The sequence below is a fragment of the Astyanax mexicanus genome, chromosome 19, assembly GCF_023375975.1.
Source record: "Astyanax mexicanus isolate ESR-SI-001 chromosome 19, AstMex3_surface, whole genome shotgun sequence".
Classification (NCBI taxonomy): Eukaryota; Metazoa; Chordata; class Actinopteri; order Characiformes; family Acestrorhamphidae; genus Astyanax; species Astyanax mexicanus.
In genome coordinates this window covers 19,940,457-19,963,354 of record NC_064426.1, presented here as the reverse complement: position 1 = coordinate 19,963,354, position 22,898 = coordinate 19,940,457, and the positions used below count along the sequence as shown (strand labels likewise).

The 22,898-nt window shown below is 36.6% G+C and overlaps 1 protein-coding gene across 1 annotated transcript; it reads left to right on the top strand.

Annotated features, from left to right (window-relative positions):
* Window positions 1–84: 84 nt before the first annotated feature.
* Window positions 85–20,976, top strand: pax10 (paired box 10). The gene is made up of 8 exons (XM_022677407.2): window positions 85–188; window positions 3,411–3,613; window positions 8,256–8,423; window positions 10,718–10,800; window positions 11,029–11,185; window positions 12,432–12,502; window positions 15,819–15,963; window positions 16,430–20,976. Exons 2-8 carry the CDS (start codon window positions 3,508–3,510, stop codon window positions 16,528–16,530), a joined length of 831 nt encoding a protein of 276 aa, XP_022533128.2. The 5' UTR covers window positions 85–188; window positions 3,411–3,507; the 3' UTR covers window positions 16,531–20,976.
* The last annotated feature ends 1,922 nt before the right edge of the window (window positions 20,977–22,898 follow it).

Below are 22,898 nucleotides of genomic sequence, written 5' to 3'. Positions count from 1 at the left end.
CTCTCTCTCTCTCTCTCTCTCTCTATCCTCTTTTACACAGTCCAACTCTCTCACTCTCTCAAACATAGTCTAACATCAACAAAGCCTGAGAGCAGAGGAAGAGAGAGAGAGAGAGACATGGGTGCTCTGTGATAGAGTGAGAGAGAGAGAACGAGTGTGGCTTCTTTCATCCAGCATTCCTCCACCAGGTGAGTCTTCATCCTCCTTTACACTGAGTCAGAAATGAAGTGACCTCCTGCTTATAAAAGTAAGAAAAGAAAACAAAAACATATCAAATTTGAAACAATTAGTTAAACTACTTTTTTAAGTATGTCAAATAAAATGTAAAATTCAGTTAGAGTAAAATTAGAGTAGAGTGTTTTGTTTGTATCAAGTCACTTTATTTAGTGTATGAATAAAGTAGTAGTAGTGTCATCTTTATGTTTCTTCATTATTTATAGTGATAATTGTTTTTACTATGAATGCTGCTTTTGTAAAAAAAAAAAAGCAGAGAGTCTCTAATACAGAAACTTTAGAGAGAAAATTATTTTAAGTCAGTCTGGATAATTGGTTCATCATGAAATAGAGCATCGTGTCTTATGACAGTGACCTGTATTACCGTTACGTGCAGATTTATAGAGGTGGTCATTGGATTAAGTGGTTGTTTGGATTAATGTATATTTGTTCAGTACTGTCTTTAGACTGAACACATTCAAAGCTGACAAACATGTTTAAAATCAAAATAGTTTGTTTGAAGTTCATTAAAAACAGCTGTTTATTAATTTACAGAGGAGTTTTGTATATATACATATTTTACATACAATTATATGTGCATTAATATTGGTCCATTCATTGTGACATTCTGATACATTGTAAAGTACTGTAAAGAACCAGCTTCACTTAAAATGGTATTTATTTATTTATTTATTTATGTATTTACTTACTTACTTATGAGTGTGCTTAATTTCTACTGATTCATTCAGTTCTGTTCTGATTCATTCTATTATATTTATTGATTCTTTCGATTCTATTCTATACTATTTTCATCAGTCCATTCTATTATATTGCATTCCAGTATTATCTTCCAATCAATTATTTAGTTATATACATTTTTATTCTATTATAATTGTTTAACTGATTTAGCCTATTCTTTTGTATTCCATTCTATTCTATCGATTGATTCAGTTAAATTATATTGTATTTGTATTTGTATTGTATTTGTTGACTCATTAGTTTCTATTCTATTAAAATAATTATATTCTACTACATATTTTATTATATATTATTTATCTATTAAATTTTTAAAAATAAATTCTATAATTAATGCTTTATTCTAAGGCTGGTCAATATTATAACATATTGTCCTGTTATATTATATATGCAACAAATGCTATTTTTCTGAGCACATGTGTTTTCTAAGCATGCTGTGGACAAAAGGCAGTGCATGAATAACACTGACCAGTGCTAGACATTTCATTAAAATTTTACATTCGCCCTGTTTAATTAAATAAAGGGCAGGAAATTGTGAATATAAACCACTGTGCTGAGTTTAGTGTATTATTTGGATTGCAGTTTTATAGATCCACTATTACTGATCATTTTTTTCTTTTTGTAAAATACTTGTGTATCATAAATATGTCTTATATTTTACCATATTGTCATTATTAAAACTTGTAACACTTTTTAAATAATATTTATGATTAGCTATTTAATCACTTACACATGATAAATAATAAACAGCAAACATCTTAATATATACATATATATATTTTTATATTACTTTTATTATTGCATTAATAATTCAGGCCTGAAATGGCATTTCGTAACTCAAAAAGCTTAAAGCGTAAAAAGCTCTGGTAGAGTTTTTCATATTTCAGCATGTGAAACTGCATTACGTGTAGTTTTGTAGTGTGTAGTTCCAGTGTTCTGTGGCAGATAGTGAATGTGTTTATCGGTCTCATTGTGTGCTTTGTGTGATGAGGGGTGTATTAGTGTATCCGTGTCTCGTCTGGAGTGTGTGTGCACGTCTCTGCGGGCGCAGCGTATATTGTCGCTAACGTTAACCGACAGTGTTACTCTGTCCATTCATGCGTGTGTACAGCGATGTCAGGCTGGATGTTCTGTATTTCTTAATTTCTCTATGTGTATGTAATGAACTGTGTGGCAGGGGAACTGGGGGGCTGGGAGGGTGTGGGGGGGGGTGATGTGTGTATTATTAGCATGTGTGTGTGAGAGAAAGAGAAAGTGATGAGGTGTAAAAGAAGACAAATTCGAAGTTAAATATTAGTGATATTAATGATAAGCCCTTAGGCCTTGTTGTGTGTCCATATCCTGAGGGTTATTATAACAAAACTAGACAATTGAGTTGTGGTTAATTAACGAGTGTGTTTGTGTGTATTGCCGGGTATAGGGACACTACGTATAGACAAATGTATTGGGACAACTCCTCATTCATGGTTTCTTTTGAAATGAAAAGTACTAAAAAGTACAGGGTTTATCCTGCTTTTGTTGGAGTAACTGTCTTTCTACTAGATTTTGGAGCATTGCTATAAAGATCTGATTGCATTCAGCCACAAGAGCATTAGAGAGGTCAGGATGTTCTCATTATACCCAACTCAGCCCAACACAGTTCCACTGCTCCATAGCCCAGTGTTGGGGGCTTTATACCCCTCTAGCCCATTCATCATGCATTATGTTTATGATTATCTGCTGTAGACAGTCCTATTCTATTGGCAATGTATGCATTTGCACAACTGTACATATAACTTATAGTAGCTGAATAAAAATAAGTAGCTTTTATTGCACAAACTTTTGGACATGTTTTTTTGTACTAATTTCTGGTCAAATCTGAATGAGCAAATATCTCAATTAGCTACATATTTGGTCACTTATACATGACACATAAGCCCTATTAGGATGGGGTTAGTTTCTCAGGGGGACGTCTGTGAAAAATATTTCACACTTCTACTCAGTGTTAAAACTCTTGCATCCGGACAGCAATTAAAAAAACAGGAGGACTAGTGAGTTTTTTGGCTTTCTCGTCACATGACATTACGTTCAGTAGCTCCTCCATTTCCACTTTCTGTTGTGCTTATGTGTATATCAATGGAAATGCACGCCTAAAGTGTAATTATGGTGTGTGGCAGTGGATAAATAGCTATTTTATTAAACACGAGGTGACGAAACTCAGAGAGAAGTAGTTCATCCAAAAACAATAAGCAATTCAGCCTGGAATTTTCTCAGAGGACGTCTGAGAAAAACACATACATGGTTGTTCCGGATTGGAATAAAATCACAGAGGACCCCTCATAAAAGAAAATATTACCACAGGACCCCCTGAGAAATGAACCCCGTCCGGATAGGGCTAAACATGATCTCTGATTTAAAAAAAAAAAACATATAAAACAAGTCTTTCTTTCTGTCTGTTTTAGGTTTATAAAGCAGAGAGACGACGATCAGCTCTGGATCTCAGAGAGAACGTGGTGGAGAAAGGGTCTGCAGGCCACTGAAGAGTGTGTGTGAAGTGTTATGTATGAAAAACCAATCATGTTGAACCTCCAAAACACCTCCAACTGGACCAACCCCGACAACTGGTACCATCAGACCAACACAATAACCCCCCAGCACACAGCAGGTATGGACAAAATGTGTGTGTAAGTGTGTTAAAGGTGGCAATATGCCAGTATTTTTTGTGATGAACAATTAGGGGTTTGCAATAGGGCTCCAAAATAATATCAAAATATTTCAGGGTATTTTTGAATTACATTAGTGTAAAATGTGATAAACAAACAAACAAACAAAATTGAGTATGTTACATGAACAAAATGTAATGTAACAAACAAATCTACCACAGCACCACAGACTATTAGTGGATAAAAATAAACTGCAAAAATAAACAATAACACAACAAATTTACAGTGTAAAACAAATACAAAATAGACTATTATTACAACACGTTTTTTAATTAATTTTTTTAATCAAAAGCTGTGGTAATTGTGGTGTTTATTGTGTACAATACGACATGGCACTCCGCAGTAAATAAATAAATTGTAGCGAAGACTGAAAAATATTTGATTAAATACAGAGAGATGTGGAGTAATTCATTTTGAATACAACTAAACACTGCAGTTTTAAAAATCTGCATATCCAACCTGTAGTGTGTTCAACAAAGAGAGAGAGAGGGGGGGGGGGGGGGATTTGGTCTTTTTGTCCAGTTTGTGAGCATGTTTACTACATGTCTACTACATATTGTTATTATTTACCAGTGCAAATAAAAAGTAAATTAATAAATATATAAAATGTCCCTTACATTACTACATCTAGGAAATTGCATTTATATTATCATTACTTTATTAGCATTATAATTAGCATTGTTACATTTATTACATGTGTCTATTTACTATAGGTCATGTTAGTGTTACATACAGGTGCTAGCATACATATAATACATAATGGATACATTACATATAGCTCATGTATAGAATTTATACAGGATATACTATTATTACATGCATATGCTTGCATACATAACAGCTTTTTGTTATTACATAAAGGTACTCAAACATACAGCTCTGAAAAAAAAAATAAGAGACCACTTCAGATTCTAAATAAGTTTTTTTCTGGTATATGTTTGAGTAAAATTAACATTGTTTTTTAGTCTATAAACAACGGACAACATTTCTCCCAAATTCCAAAAAAAAGTCATTTAAAAGTGCATTTATTTTCAGAAAATGAGAAACAACTGAAATAACACAAAAAATGCAGAGCTTTCAGACCTCAAATAATGCAAAGAAAACAAGTTTATATTCATAAAGTTTTAAAAGTTCAGAAATCAATTTTCAAAACAGTTTTCATGCATCTTGGCATGTTCTCCTCCACCAGTCTTACACAATGCTTTTGGATAACTTTATGCCACTCCTGGTCCAAACATTCAAGCAGTTCAGCTTGGTTTGATGGCTTTTGATCATCCATCTTCCTCTTGATTATATTCCAAAGGTTTTCAATTTGGTAAAATCAAAGAAACTCATCATTTTTAAGTGGTCTACTTTTTTTACAGAGCTGTACTTAATACATATGGTATTTATTATCATCACAATAATGTTCCTGTGACACAAAACATTTAATCTCCAGTTTAAGTTTCATGTTTCACCATAATATTACGAAATAGATCATTATAGCATTGTGTTTCGTATATATGACACCTTGTGTATGTGTGTGTGTGTGTGTGGTTCTGTGTGTGTGCATGCTTCAAGTGGAATCAGCTTGAGGTGAACTGGCCAATCACACACTTGAATAAGCCCCAAAAGATGGTGCCAATAGCTACACTATCAGTCCACATATTCACAGAACACACACACACAGACGCACACACACAAAACCTAAGCATGTTATTTGGACTCAGTCAAAGCCGGAGCGAAATGCCTGAAACGTGGTGTGCGTTCACTCATACAGAACAAACAGGGTCAGACAGCCAATTGCAAGTAACATTGGTAGCTGCAGCAGGAGCCGCTGTCCAATGCAGTCTCAGCACAGAGGCTTCAGATCATCTGTGGCTTCTTATAAGTGACAATTACAGTGCAATATTATGTTTGTGTGCCTGTAAAGCACTCATAGCTGCATTTATTAACATGCAAAAAACGAAATCTTAGCAAATAAAATGATCTCAATTTATTCCAATACATCTTATTTTTTTCTCTGATAATTTATTTTGTTTTTGACTTTGACTAAGCATTATAAGCATAAGATTATTTTGTTTATTTTAGGAATAATGATCTTAGTCTGTCTTATTTGAAGTAATTTCCACAAAATCAGGGACATAAAATCAGGCTTGACATAAAATACTGAAGCTTCACAGTGCAAAACAAATACAACATAAACTGCTATCATCACAAAATGGATTTTTAAAATTATTTTTTATATCAAAAACTGTAATGATATTATTGTGCATAATATGGTGCAACCCAGTAAACAAGTATTCTTCTTTAATTGAAGACTAAAAATGCTTGTTTTAGTACAGAAAACATAATTAGTCATTTTTAATTAACAAAGAGAGAGAGATAAATTGAGAATTTGGTCTTGGTCCAGTTTGTGAGTATTACAATGGGGACATCCTTATTTTAGGAATATTAATTTCTTAGAATTGTCATCATATTTAAAGTAATGTAAACCTAAAATAAGCACAAAAAGCACAAAATTGAATGCAAGCAATCTGGGTTTGCTTGATTTAATCTTACTTCACTCATTTAAAATTTTTGAAATTGCTTATTTTAAGAAATCTTACGAAGAAAAACGTGCCTACCCTATTGACAGATTATTTGCTTAATATAAGCATATACTGTACATCTTCTTTTACATATATTTTGGCTGTTTTTTGCCAATGGATTTACTGTCCTGTTATTTTGTGGGTCATAAGGTCCTGTTTCAATGTATAAAAATGCAGGAAAAACTGTTTTAATCATTTTTAAAGCTTGAAAAAAGCTTGGTTTAATTTATGTAATGAACATGTTAATAAAAAGGAAAAAATTAATGGGTTGATATTTCTATATTAATATGTTTGCACACATACAGTTTGGCTCGGTTTTATCCAGAACTGACAATAGCTACAAAAGCCAATAATACAAATTTAATAGAAAATGATTTGTTTTCTTTCTAGCATCCAGGCACATACACCCCTTCCAATAAATACATTAATCTTCTTTAAGTTGCACCCATTACAGCAGAAACAGCTTATCTCCTTCCTTTGGAGAAATACTGCCAATAGTAATATGTTTATCCGATCCAGAGAGTTTATCTGTTTATCTTGATCAGATGAACATATTACTATTGGCACCTTAATGTCTATTGTCAGGTGTGGGCTAGAAATATAATATCTGGTATGATGGCTCTACATACAGTACTTTTGGGATAAGCCGTGGAGTTGGGGATGAGGTGTGTTGGAAATCATCCAACACCCTGAAATCACTAACGCTCTTGTTACTGAAACAATCAAATCTTCAGAGCAATGCTCCAAAATCTTGTCAAAAGTCTTCCCTGTACAGTAGAGACAGTAACTCCAACAAATGCAGGACAAAGTCTTGAAACCTTATTTAGCATACTTCAAAATGGCTAAATTTGTGTTAGTTTGTGTACCATCATCACCTAAAATTTGTTGCACTAAGAGAGCAGTGTCAGGTTTAGACTGACATGACCAATTTTTGTTGAGCTACACATACAGAAATATTGTGAAGTGGAACATGCCAGACATCTCAACATGTTGTAGAGTTGTAGAGGTTCCTAATGGTGTCCTGTAGCATCCTACACATTATCAACCAGGAACAGGTCTGGCAATGAGGCTAGCCATGCCATAGTATCTGTGTCTTCAAGGGAAGTTCTTGAGAAGGCAGCATTATGTGCAGGCACGTGCAGAAACAGCGCCAAGCCAAACCAATCCCACCCCCCACCCCCCCGCTTCTCAGTTGAAAAAGCGTAAACCATACATTATGTTGGCCCTGCTATTGGATTAAGACATGGCTGGGAAAAATGCCCTTATAAGGAGATCCCAAAAACTGGCGAAAAAATGAGAACGGGCAGAAACTAAAGTTACGCCGAGCGTGACAGAGGGAGGAATGTAAACAAAAGCTCGCCAAAGAAGAATTTTATTATTTATTTTTTTTTATATTGTTCATTATAGTTTAAACAATCTCATGCGCCAGACGTTTCATGCTTTTGGGCCACATGACGACTCCCTGGCGTAGTATTTGGGTCTTCATGGGAAGCTTTTAAAGGGGGCAGCAGTATGTGGATGAGCATAGTCCTGTTGAAATAGACATTGCATAAACATTGCTGTTGCTATTATCAGTCTACCTTTTTCATCAGTCGTTGCTCTTGGTGATCTTAATCTTCCATTCAAATAACATTGGAGTCTGACAGGAGGATGAGTGTATTTGTATAAACCCATTCCCCATTCTCACAGTGCTCAATTCTGTTGGTTTAGCTCTCACAGTCTCACAGTGCTGTGGAGAAGAAGGAGCATTTGTTTAAAGAATGCAAGTAAATGTAAGAAAAAAAACACACTCAAAACATATTCACAGGTTAAGTGGATGAGGTGCAGTTCCTACATTGTTATGAAGCAGCTCCAGACACTGAAGTGTGCTTTCCCCTTTGGGATGGTTTCTTGTTTCTGAAGTGGCTATTCAGTCGCCTGCTCTTCACTGTCTGCTGTCAGACTGGAGAAGACGCAGAACAAAGCAGGAAGGAGAAGCTCTGACCTTCTGATTTCTACCTTTACAATCTCTCAGATGGCTGCGTGGAGGACATGAACCTGCGGATGGTGGGAGGAGCGGACAGGGTGGTGCAGGGCGAGAGGGACGAGGCGGAGGAGTCGCAGCTCCACCTGCAGCTGAAGAGGAAGCTCCAGAGGAACCGCACCAGCTTTAGCCAAGAGCAGATCGATGCTCTGGAGAAAGGTCAGCACATCCAGTCCAGGCCCCTAGCTGTACACCACACACACGCAGACATGAGGGTCACTGGTTAGGATTTGTATCGTAATGTGATGTGAGAACTTTGCGTGTTCTGGGAGTTCTGCTCTCTGTATCAGCGATTCAGATACACGAGAATCTTTATTCTATACTGTAGGGTAATTTACCATAGCATTACTTATTACTTAAAACTCGGATGTGAGAAATCCCAGAACATGAAATGATGACCAATGAGTCAGAGCTTAGAATTTGAAATATATTAAAGTTTACTTGAAAAATAGTTTCAGCATTACAGATACAGAGAGAGAGAGAGAGTGAGAGAGAGAGAGAGAGAGAGAAAGAAACTAAAGCCAGTCGAGGGACAGAGAGCACTCCTCAGACTCCATCCAAGCAGTTATACATAAATGACATGTGATTGGACAGAACTTATCAATATGATTATGTCTTCAGAGTCCAGTTAACAGTTTTTTGTCCAGTTCCAATGACATGATCCGCTCCAGCCTGTCTGAGCAACAAGTTCTTATCATGATGTTGTTCAGCTCTGTGTCCTTCATGAACACAGCAGACAGTCCTTGTGTATCAAAAAGTCCTTAAGTGTCCTAAAGTCTGTGAGAAGATGAAACGGAGGAAAAGAGTGGATGGAAAGATCTTCTGGCCTGTGTGCGACTTTACGCCGTTTAGAATAGGCATGCGCTGGCGGAGAGGAGAGGTTCCCAGCACTTCACTCAGAGAGCTTGTTGTCTTTCCTAGTTCATATGCACTGGTCCCAGAACAGCAGAACAGCAGTGAAGCTTCTCTGCCACTCAGGGTCACGTTCTCCTCACAGCTCTCACTGTTGATGAAAACACTCTGACCTTCTTGATTCCTGAAAAAGTACAATCTCCAAAGCCTTGTGTCATTGTGACAGTTAAAAAGAGGGCAAAGTTCATAAGATTATTATGTGAATTATTAAGTGAACAGTAAAAATAAAAACTGTATATATAAATGTATAAAACATTTAAGAATAAGAGTGTGAAGGTGTGGTTATCTCCAACCACACCCTTCAATACAATACAGCACTATCTCTGCTCTCCTTCAGTATTTAGATCTTTTAATTTCTTGCCTTTTCTATTCTCTTCTCCTTTCATTTAGTTTTTCTTTATTCTTTGTTTCCTCTTTTCCTTTTCTCTGCTATTCTGTCCTTTTCTTTCCTCTTCACATTTCCCTTCATGTCTTTTCTCTTCCCCTTTGTTTTCTTTATCTTTCCTCTCTTTTTTTATCTAATCCTTCCATTCTGTTTTGCTGCCTGATATTTTCTTTTTTCTTTTCACATTCTATTTTATTTTCTGACCCATTGCTTTTGTTTTATCTATCTATTGTCCAATTTCCTTTTCCATTCTTTTTTTCTTTTGTTTTACATTGTTCTTCTCATTTGTCCATCGCTTCTGCTTTATTCTCTTAAGTGTTTCTATCTTTTCTTCTTCCATTCTGTTGTATTATTTTATCTTTGTTTTATCTTTTAACTAGTTTATTCTTTTTTCTGTTTCTTATTTGCTTTCTTTATCTTTCTCCCTTCTTGGTTGCTTTTCTTTTTTTTCCTTCCATTTGGGGGCTCCTCCCTTTCTTATCTTGTGTTTCTTGTTTTTACATTTTCCTCTTTTCCTTTATTTCTTTTCTTTTGTTATTTGCTATTCATCTTTCTCACATCTATATTCTTTTCTTTTCTACTCTTCTTTCTCCTCTTATGTTCTTTTCTTATTTCCTTTTTCTTTGCTTTTATTTTTTCATTTTCTGTATTTTTTTATTACTTCTTATTAGTTCTTCTCATTTATTGTGTTCTCTCTCCTTCTCTTTTTATTTGCTTTCTTCATCTCTTATCTACTTTATTCTGTTCCATTTCCTTGTGTTCTGTGTTTTTCCATGACCTTCTCATTTGTTCTCCTCTTTTTTATGATACATTCCTATTGTTTTTTTGTCTTTTTCATTTTATTGTCTTCTACTATGTTCTATGTTTTTGTCTCTTCTCCTTTCATCTATATTATTGTCTGTGCTTTTCTTTTCCTTTAATTACTGTTCTCTTTTCCTATGCTGTTTATTTTTCTTCAGCATTTTTTTTATTTTTCTTCTACTTTTTCTCTGGTCCTCTCTCTTCTTCTTCTCCTCTGTTATCTTTTTTTCTGTTTCTCAATTAATTTTTCTTTTCTTTTTTCTCTCTACAGTTTTTTCAGTTTTCTATTCTCTTCTCTCTGGAGTTTTTTGGAGTGTCTGTATTGAATATTTTCCTCTTGTCTTTATTATGGCAGAGTTTGAAAGAACACATTACCCAGATGTCTTTGCCAGAGAGAGACTGGCAGCTAAGATTGACCTTCCTGAAGCTCGAATCCAGGTAAAACAAAAATACACACGTAAAAAAAGTCACATGATGTAAAAGCTAGAACAAAGAGCCATCAAGAAACCTTTATCTTAAGTTTCACCATCTTCAGAACGCACCTCTTCTGAAGGCATGATCATGTGATTTTGGGGCCTCTTTAAGTCCATGCCTGACTAAATAATGCATCACCCGAATAAACCCGGCTGTCACGCACTGACCCATATTGAACCTGATGATTGACAGGTGTGGTTCTCCAATCGGAGAGCTAAGTGGAGGAGGGAGGAGAAGCTGAGGAACCAGAAGAGGTTAGGGGGCAGTACTTCCTGTTCCCAAACACACACACCACTGAGCACATCCTTCAACTCACCTGTCTATCACTCGCACCATGGCAACGGCTCTGGTAAGCCCCTATACACAGAGACTGTGTTCTAACTGGCTGTTAGGTTTAAGTTAAGTTAAGATTTATTTTGAAGTTAAGATTAGATTCCTTAGGGTTTGCACATTCTCTATATTGCACTGATTTTACCCAGGAAAAAAACCCTTATAAGAACGTCTAAAGAACCCTTTAAGAACCCATTCTTTTTGTTTTTATTGTTTGTTCCCCATTTCTGCTCTTGTCTCTTCTCCATTTTTTCTTTTCTTTCTTTTTATGTCATCTCTGTTCTTTTCAATGCTTTTCTTATCAGTTCTCTTAATGTGCTCTTGTGTCTTCTAGTCTCCTACTTGTTCTTATTTCTCCTATTTTGTCGGTTCTCATCTTCTGCTCAACTCTCTTACCTTTTTTCTTGTGAGATATTTTCTTACATCTTCTTCCCTTCACACTGTCTTTTTTTCTTTAATCTTCTTGAATCTGTTCTTTCTGTGTGTTCTTATCTTACCTATTCTTTTATCTCCTCTTCTGCTATTTTCTTTTCCCTTTTATCTTTTCTTCTTGTGCGTTCTCCTCTCACCTCTACTTCTCTTTTATTATTATCTCTCCTCTCTTGTGCTCTCTTCTCTTATTTGTTCTCCTCATTTGCTCTTCTATTTTCTACTCTTATGATCTGTTCTCTCCTCCATTGTTCTCTTCTTCAAACTTTTTCAAACTATTCGTCTTTCTTTATTTTTGTATATTTCTTGTATTTTTTTTCTACTTGACCGTTGATACTGTTTATTTTATTATTTTTATCGTATTTCTTTACATAAAATGTGCTTTATTTATTTATTTTGACATATGTTTCTTTATTTGTGAAGGTAGTGAATATAAAAATAACTAAACAACTATATATAAATAAAGAAAAAAAAACTGATTTATATATGGTAATTGATTGGAGGACATCCTAAAAAAGTTGGTTCAGAGTCCGTTCTTTAAGCTTCTGCACCCTAAATGTGTAGACTGGGGAGTGAACAGTACATACTGAAGATAGCAGTGATTATGAACTACTTCAAACTGCTTTAGGTCAAATTCATGATGGATATTTTGTCCTATTTTAATGCATACATAGCTGAATATCATATGAGTATCTACTGTAGTCAGAATAAAGGGTCACACATAACTATATGTGAATTATGCTTTATATTAATCCACATATTCAGTGTTTTTCTGGCTGCTTTTCCTATAGATCAATAACCCTTGTATATTTTCTCTCTCTCATTCTCTCCTTCAGCCTCAATACACACTCGCAGTGACTCCTCTCTCTCTGGTTACGGCTCTCTCTCTGTGTTCTCCAGCGTGCAGGTATCTTCTACTTACTTCAGAACTTATTCTTCACACACGCTCTGACATGCACTGGGATCCAGAGATGCCCTTAATTCCTTCACTAACATGCAACACCAAGGCCAATCCAGTTCACATGCGGAAAAAAACACACAATCACACCCGGGTTTATCCGTGTTCAGGACGTTTTTTGATTATTAATTCATCTGTAAGATGCTTTTGGTCTGTCAGGATGCGCAGCCGTAGTTTGCATATAATTGTTTATTTAAAGAGTACCAAACAAAGTACTTCCATACAAAATACTGAATAATTCAGTCTGAATTGTTTGTACATGTATCTGTTATGCAAGTGAGTAGTGCCTTGACGTCACCAGCAGCAAAAATGGCAACAAATTGGCTCCCTCTTGTGGTTAAGGATGGAATTGAACTCAAGGATATTATACACATACATCTTATACACAGCTCTGAAAAAAAAATAAGACAGCACTCCAGTTTTTGAATCAGTTTATCTGATTTTGCTATTTATAGGTATATTCTTGAGTAAAATAAATATGGTTGTTTTATTCTATAAACTACAGACAACATTTCTCCCAAATTCCAAATAAAAATATTGTCATTTAGAGCATTTATTTGCAGAAAATGAGAAATGGCTGAAATAACAAAAAAAAAAAAAAGATGCAGAGCTTTCAGATCTCAAATAATGCAAAGAAAACAAGTTCATATTTATAAAGGTTTAAGAGTTCAGAGTCAATCTTTGTTTTAAACTTTCATTTAGACTTTATTGAACTTAATTACCAAACAATAGCTATTACTGACCCTTTCCTTTAAAGGCTTTATTTATTTTCACTTTAAACAACACTTTTGTGCCATACATGTTCCAAAAACAGTACAGTTTAATTTTACATTACCCATATTCAGCTTCATTGAATCTCTGAGAATTTCTTATTGCCTTTAGGACCACCACTGAATAGCCATAATGTTAAAAACATCCCAAAGTCAAGTAAATAACAATAAATATTGATACTGTCCAACGAAAAACAAGTATCACCAAAACATGCAGAGAGAAAGTCAATGTAAAAATAATTTATATCAGGTCCTTTTGGAGAATTTCTATAATTTTCTATTTTTGTAATGCTGATATTTTGGAAAAAAAGAAAAAAAGGAAAAAAAAACACTCCTAAAACTGAAATGCATAAAGCAGTATGCATAGGAAAAATATTTGTAGTGTAAGCACAAGCAATGATTTTTGTTCTGAATAAATTGCCACAAATATGCTCACTATTTGTTTCTACCGAAATTTTTTTAAATGATACCCAGCCCTAGTGCTTACTAGCAAATTCTCCACCAGATTTCAACCCTTCCTGCCCTTCCAAGATCACCAGATTTACAGTCAAGCATTTATGCATTTACAATTAGTATTAGCATTTTAAAATGCTGTCTGAATGATGTTTGAAAAGCTACTTTAAAAACAGCAGCAGCAGCAACAACTCAGGTGCTAAAGGACGTCTGTGAGCTGTTAATTCTTTCTGAGCGTAAACAAACAGCCAGCATACCTTTCAGGTGCTCTCTACGAGCATTCAAATCCATGTGAGTCACTAAGCTGTCTCATGAGATCATTGCTCTAACAACAGGGTGTGTCCTGAAGCCGTGAGTGAAACTAGGCCAGAGGGGGGGGGGTGACGTCAGAGAGGTGCTATGGTAATAACACTGATAAATTCCTCCTGATGAGTGAGGGATGAGTATTTATTGACAGTGAATCAATGCAGCATGCTTTAACACGGAAGTTGTCCTGCAAAAAATCAAAACCTGAATATCTGCATATTGGTCAAACCAAAGGACCAAAAACCGCTTTCATACTCAGCCTACATATTTAAATCACATTAATCTTATTTACATACTGCACACACTCCCTCCCCCTTATTGTAGCCACAGCCATTTGAACAGTGAACTACATAGAGCCTAATTTCAACTGATTTAAAATATATACCCTTTTCATTAACCCATATGTGGGTCCAAATTTAGTTACTTACCCTTATTACTACATAATCTACAGTTCTGAGGGTGAGTAGTGTTTCAATAAGCAGCCCTGACACAAAAGCATTTAGAACAGAACTCATTTGCTCTAAACAGCCATAACATTAAAACCACATGTCTATTATTATTTAGGTCACACATACAGGTCACCAGTATGGACGACTTCATACTGGATACACGTCACACCCAAACAGACAACACATTTTTTAGACTTTTCGGTTCTTGGTAGTACCGAGACATTTTGGTCAGTGCCTTTTTTGGCAGCGTATTTTGATACCCAGCCTAATATGCACTTACTGTATATGGATAAGCATTATCCTTCTGAAAATTACAAACTGAAAGCCCTGCTGTGAGAGGCAACACATGTGGCCACAGGAAGTCCTGCACATATTGCTGAACAATTAAGTGTCCCTCGTATTACTAGCAGGGGTAACCAACTATAAGCCAATTTATACTTCTCCGTCAAACCTACGCCGTAGCCTATGCGTCGCAGAGTACCCTACGCTATAGCCTACGCCGTAGCTCTATGCGCAACTCTCTGGAAATGTAATTACGCGTCACGCGATGCGGACAGTTGCAGCTGGGATTGGTCCGCCAGGCCTCTCGCCCCCTCCCACACATTCCCGCCTTTGTGGTTTGAACTGCACAGTGATGCAGAGCCACTAATACGCGCACGCAGAAGTATAAACACACTCCGCTGCATAGCTGGATATGCATAGGCTGCGGAGTAGGTTCGACGTAGAAGCATAATTTGGGCTTATCACATCTAAAGACACTTTGGTTCCAGCCTGTAGAAGTTCAGGTTTCTCATTCACAACACCACTGCAAACGAAGGGAACTAGGTTAAGTTTCTTTAGATGCGTCATAGAGGCATGTGTAGCAGTCAACAATCCCTCACCGAGAGGTAAACTATCTGAAAGAAGTCTCTGAAAGCCTTTGAATAGGGTGTGTGGGAAAATAATTTAATACCCTCTCCTGGTATGATTAAGTTATGTTTTGTCACTGGGTGTTTTAGACAGCAAGTAAACAATTAGATCTTGAAGTTTATGTGTTTGGAGATGTGCATGTGGTCTTAATGTCATGGCTTATTAGAGTACAGTGGCGCTATAAAGTAAGTGGAGCTCAATTAGTTAGCTCAATATTTGAAAGTATTTAGTACATGTGTGGTTCTAATGAAGTGTGTGAGTGTGAACTAGGAGTGGCAGAACAGAAACTGTTCAGTGCTGATTTTGACTCTCATTCAAATAACTTGAACTTCTCACCTTTTTTTCTTTTTCTCTCTTCATGCTTCCTCTTTTGTGCAGTCTCTGGGCCCTCAGTCTACCCCATCGTACTCCAGCATGATGCCGCCCTCCCCTTCTGCTCCTCCTCCTCTAGCTCGTAAATTTGACTCCGCCTCCTACTCCTCCCCACACCTTCCTCCACCTCCAACAGCCAGCACAAACACAGGTGAGTGAATGAGCTCACATGCTTTTCCAACATATTTAACCTTATGAATGCATTCAGCCTCAAACGTGTGTCAGGAGGTCAGGATGTTGGATGATCACCCAACTCCCCAACTAATTCATCCTAAAAGTATTGGATAGATTATCAATATACCAGAGAACACAGTTCCATGAATACACAGCTTAATGCTACAGGTCTTTAGACATTAGACTTGGTGCCAATAGATTCATGTTTATCTTTATGTTTGTTTCCAGGTCAGGGTTTAAGCGTAGACAATTCTAGACAAAGTTTTCCTTTCAATGGGAAATCTCCATTCAAAACGCTGTGTAGTCCAAGACTAGGCTTAATTCCAGTTTGGAAAAATGACTCAAACAGTTCTAAATGTTTATCGCATCCTATTTTTATCATTTCTCATTACATTTTTACATATATATGTCCTGCAGGATTCATTTGTACTCCTCCTTTGCAGGTTTTCTCCCCGGAGTGTCAGTAGCGGGACCAGTAGCCGTGCAGGCCAGTGACCAGGACATGGGTCAAGGTTTGGGTCAGTACTGGACCAGGCTGCAGTAAAAAAGGACAAGACACGAGAGAAGAAAATACAACCAGCACATCCAAACACCAAGCTGTCCAGTCTGAAATGCCTCAGAACCGCTACAGCAGCAACCTCAACCCCATAACGACCAAAACCACTGCCACTGCATCCCTCCTTCAGCTGCCCAACACAACCCAACATCCTTCCAACAACTTCTACTACTGCAGAGGAATCAGGGAAGAAGTTCCTAGACATATTTTTCCAGAAAATGGCCAGTCAAAACGAATCGAAAAGCTAACTCAACAGCAGGAAGCTCTAAGTATCATCCTCACCAGCATTGAGAAGGTAGTGAGCAAGAAATAAAGATCCATAATAACAACTATGACAGATTAGCACTGTGGATTTTTATCAAATACTGTATGTAAGCTAAGCTCACCGCTGATAGCAAAATTGCACACTCACCGAGCTCTGATTTTGCCCACGAATTGCTAAGAATTTTGCCGGGAAAGTGAAGCATCATCCAGTTTTAACCAGTCAGTCAAGTAAGCCTCTATAGACTTAAGTACATAACCTGTATTTATACTGTATACATGTGCAACAGACAATCAACATGCCAACTCTGATGTTATCTACATATCTATCTGCTCAGCCAATGACAAACAAGCATGGACATCAAACAACCAATTATAGTGCAGCACAGACCTAAAACAACCTCTGAAAACTAATTATTCTTCAGCCAATGACAATCAATAAGGGGCATGGCACAGCCAGTGGCAACCAAAGCAACCAAAGGGACAACATGAAAGCAGTTACTACAATGCAGCACAAATATGAAGCAACCAATGACAATCAAGCATGGAGAAGTCTTAGCCATTGATGATGGACAATGGACATCAAGCAACCAGATGAATATAATATACTCATGTGGGGATTTCACATGGGTGGAACATGGGCTAGTTGGTTTCCAAATGGGCATGGATCTTGAGTGGGTTTGTACATTTGTGGTTACTAGGACCCATTTGGGCTTCCTAATGGCCCCATCGATATAGCTCACTTTAGTCTAAGTCTTAGTCTGGGTTCTTTTTAGGCCCCATATGGGCACCAAGTTCATTTAACCCCTCCTGGTCTCATCACTGACACTGATAAGGCCTTTCAATGACCTCCAGATGTGTGGACAATATGGAACCCATGGACAAAACCTCCTAATGCCAAGTTGGTCTTCTCATACAGACCCCACGTGGGCATGTTATCTGGGCATTGACAGCCAGTCCTATACAAGCAAAAAGAAGCAAACACTCAAGGTTCAAGCCAGTCGTGTCAAACCAAATGAAAGCATTTATAGCTAGTACCCAAGAATTAAAGTTCACTAGGCCAGCAGCATTAGCCAAACCACTTTTGAATACTTACTTACATCACATACTTACTTATTTATATATTTAATGTTTATTTAGATGCTAATATCCAAAACATACAGGCACTGCATCATAGAATGATTCAAACATATACATTCCAGCAAGACCCCTAACCCAATCATTATTATTATTATCATGTGTTTTATATATATTTTTAGGAAGATATACTATATAGACAAAATATTGGGTCACTTACACATTACACCTACAGGAGATCTTTTGACATCCTGTGGGCATTAATATGTAGTCGCTTCCCCCATTTCTCTAACAGCAGTTTGTGACGTCAATTGCAGGGGTTGGCAACTACATTTGGCCACGGGCCAGATATTTTACAAGCCATTACGTGGCGGGCCACAAAAAAAAAATCTGTTTTGGAAAATGAAGTGTAATGGGATGGGGCGCTACAGACTAGTAGCTCTCCAACTCAGAGGGTTGTTGAACCCTCGTTGAAGCAGGTAAACCCAAGAAGAAAGGAAAAAAAACCCACACTGCTCCTCACGCGGGATCGCTAGTGAATTGGGACACGGCTGGGAAAAAAACGCCCTTATAAGGAGATAGAGAGCCTAAGAACGGGCAGAAAAACGAGAATGGAAGGAAACTAAAGTCACGCCAAGTGTGACAGAGGGATAGGGAAGGGATGTAAACAAAAGCCCCCATTTTTTGTTCCATAAAGACCAATTATGTGTATGCAAAATTTATTAAGGCTTATAGTTCTATAGTTATAAAAGATTATGTTCTTTCTTTTACAAAAATGGTACTTAATGGCATCAAAATGGTTCTTTTATGGAACTGCTTGAAGAACCCTATGTAGGAGTTTTATTTTTGAAGTATATTGGATAAAGAATGGTGTTACAAACCAGCATTTTTTGAGCCAAAAGTAAGAAACTTCAACTAATCCCAAGTATGAGGATATGTTGTTAGAGTGGATCTATATGATGAATATATGAATGGGAACTGATCTAAATGTCGGATAAGCTAAGCTTTTTTAGAAAGCTAGAGGAAGTTACAGTTAACTGTGATCCACCCAGCCTGTCTGTGTATTTAAACAGTCTGGTAATCAGCAGAGAAATCATTAAGGAGATGGTAGATGAGAGTTCAGGGTGGGGCAGTTTCCTGCCTCCAGGCTATTAGGCACTAGATTGCTTGGCACTGCTTTAACTTGGAGTGATTTGATTAAACATGAACTAAAGAGATAAATGTGTTAAACTGAGTTAAACTGGTTAAAATGTGTGCACATGAATACCACATATATAACAAATACACTGTATGTCCAAATATTTGGGGACACTCTTTTTAATGAATGCATTCAGCTTAGTTTGAGTTGAATACAAATGCACACGCACAACTTGTGTAGTTCCTGTAAAGAAAGAAGTATTGCCAGTAGAATAAGACTTTCTGGAGCAGATAAACATTAACCTACTGGCACTATGCATTATGCTAAAGCTATGGATCAGGTGGAGTGCAATCAAATCCTCATACTAATGCCCCAAAAATTTAGTAAAAGCTTTTACTGGACAATAAAGGCAGTTACTCCAACAAAAGCAAATAAATATCTAAACGTTTGTAATACCCTTGATCTCAGAAGAAAATAGAATGCCTCTGTGTCCCAATACTTTTGTCCATATACTGTATCTGTATGACTGTTACACTAAAAACGTAACTCATTTTGTTTTTAAAGACTATTTGGGAAAGCGTCATCATGAATAGATTAAAAGATTATCCAAAAACATTGGTGTAGATTAAGAATAGGTCTGATGTTTATAAATAATCACTTCATGTGCAAATGATGTGAATACTTCAATGAAGTAAATGCAGTATATTTAATGTAAGGGTAAGTGCAGCTGCTAACTAACTGGTCTGAAACGTTTGAAAACAGTGGGCTGGTTGATCCGTGGTTGCTGAAAGTGCATCAAATCCCACTCAATCAAGGTTGGACCCCAGGCTGGATAAGGACAGAAATTAAGGAACTGTGTGAAAAGCAGAACCAGAACAATCAGACAATCAGTGTAGTGTGGATAGGGTTACCTTATTGATCAATTAATGTAAAAACTGATAAAGCTCTCCATTGTGATTTTAGTTTTATTCCTCTATTTCACGACTTGACAGTTTCTTTTTGTTTCTGTAAAAAATCATGATCACTTTAAAGTATCTGTGTATGTGTGAGTGTGATACACTGTAAGAAATGGTGCATTTAATGTACTTGATCTAATCTAATATGTACACCAAGCAAGGGATGTGGTGGTCTGGGATTTGCATTGGGACAAACTTTAACTGGATCAATATAACAAAGAAATATAACTCATGGATCAGCCATAACATTAAAACAACCTGCCTCAATTTTGTGAAGGTCCAACTTGTGCCACCAAAACAGCTTTGACTGTTCCAGGAATGGACTCCCTAGGATCTCTAAAGGTCTACTGTGCTGTGTGGCACCAATATATTCTATTAGAATTTGTGGGGTGGGGTTTCCACAAGAAGATCCATTACTGAGCCTTGGGTTTTCCATTACTCTGTTGCTGGTTTACTGGTTGTCCTTCCTTGGAACATTGTTGGCAGATTCCAGACACTACCTACTAAAAACACCCACCAAGACCTACCTGATGTTCTAATGCTCCCGGTCATCTAGCCTTCGCAATTGGGCACTTGTCAAAGTAGTTTAGATTCTTACGCTTGTCCGTTTCTCCTGATTTCACCACATAGTGGGCATTGGAACTATGGTGACAATTAGAATGTTTAATGTTATGGTTGTTATACTCTGACGATACCAATACAATTATAATATCACTGTCTATGCAGACACAAAACATCATCAACAACATATCTATTAAAGTAATACAGTATATATGTTAACGAAATTTGAATGATGTGCATATAGAATTCAACATGTCAATTAAGTGCATTCCTTCTTTCAGTGTATGGTGTGTGTGTGTGTGAGCGTATGTGTGTGTCTGGATGCCGGGTGCGAAATCAAGAGTAAGTGTGAGAGGGCAGCATTGTTACTGTGTTTGTCATTAGAACTGTGAATATTTTTAGTGTAATCCCTTTTGTGAATCTATTAAAGACTGAAATGCAGAGACGGCTGCGCACTCTTCTTCCCCAGCTTTGGGCCTGAAATGCATGAACTGCTTTACCCTAATCGCACCACCCACAGTCTTCCTCTCCTTTTTCTTACTTGAATATCATTTTTAACCACTCCCTCGCTCCTATAGGCCTCCATCTATCTCCATCTCTCGCTCTCTTTCTCTAGAGAAATGCAGAGTTGCTCTATTGGCTGCTTTTTGGCTGCTGTTTACTTCTTACTGTCAGTGAACACTAGCATTTCCTGCCTATGTGCCTGTGGATTTCCTGTTTTTGTTGCTTGTGTTACCACACCCCCTGAAAATAATGCAAAGCCGTTCTCACAGGGGCCAAAACACAGAGAGCGCAAGAGAGAGAGAGACAGAGAGAGAGGGAGGTTCAGATCAGCTTGACTACAGTTTATGCAAGTCAAACTTTATGCAAGTCAAACTGTCAAAAAAAGTCATTTCGTGTTTTTTCTAACAAATTTTAATGTTTTTTGCCATCTAAAAGATTCACTGTTAAAACTTTAACAAGTAAAACCATTCAAGTATGTCATTCATAGTGGGTTTGTACCAGTCAGAATGGTTCACAATTGTAGTGAATAGTTTTAAGACGCTAAAATCTCCCTCATAGATGGTTTCATACACACAGTGGTTATGAATACACTGGCTAATGCCTAATACACTCATCATAGTTTTGAGATGATTTGGTTCAAAATGTGCTGTTAACTCTGTTAACATTCATGATAGCGGGATACATGCAACTTCCAAGTACCAACTAAAACTACCACTGTGTGGGCTGCTTATCTGCAAATTATTGAATATTTATTATGATAAATGCATTATGTCTACTGAGATATCTTGGAAAGACTGAGAGAAGGTAGTAAAATACAGTGTGTACACAACATCCCTTTAAACTCTAGGTTGATTTTCAGCTATTAATCCTATGTACTTTCTTTTTTTTTATTCGATTGCAACCACCGCTAGGGATGTGCTGGTATGGGGATAGCATTGGGCCTACCTTTAACTGGATCAATATAACAGACAAGTATAACTCACAAATCAGCCATCTGTCTAATATTGTAAAGGTGCCAGCAAAACAGTCTACAGTGTCTACACAGCATCTCTTTAAACTTTAATTTTCAGCTATTAATCCTAATGCTAAAGTTTTTTTGTGGATTAATGGAATCCTACTACAGGGTTCTGTTGTGGGGTCTCCAAAACTGAGGTTAAAATGATTAACAATAGTACTGTACTTCTTTAATGAAAGTAAATAATTAAAACTTGAACTTGCACACATGATGTAACTGGTTAAGCACTAAACACAAACAAAGTAATAAAATATATAAAAAAGGATACAGCTCTGAAAAAATAAGAGACCACTTTAGTTTCTGAATCAGTTTCTCTGATTTTGCTATTTATAGGTATGTGTTTGAGTAAAATTAACATTGTGGTTTTAGTCTATAAACTATGGACAAACTCCAAATAAAAATATTGTCATTTACAGAAAATGAGAAATGACTAAAATAACAAAAAGGATGCAGAGCTTTTAGACTTCAAAAAATGCAAAGAAAACAAGTTCATGTTCATAAAGTTTTAAGAGTTCAGAAATCAATATTTGGTGGGTTTTTCCAAAATATATTGTTTTCAATCACAGTTTTCATGCATCTTGGCATGTTCTCCACCAGTTTTTAGAGCTGTAAATGAATTGTAAATAAAAAGATTTTAATAATGAATATTTCGGTCATCTTGAAGTGTGACAGTTTGAGAACTGATGCTCTACAGTGAACCATTTTACATCAAATCCCTACTGTGAATGACCCTAGGTTACATTACATTACAGGCCAGTGTAAAAAGTATTCATTTCTTTATTTGACAGTAGAGAATTAAATGTGCTGCTAGTGGAAGAGTGACTGGTAATGTTAATATGTTATC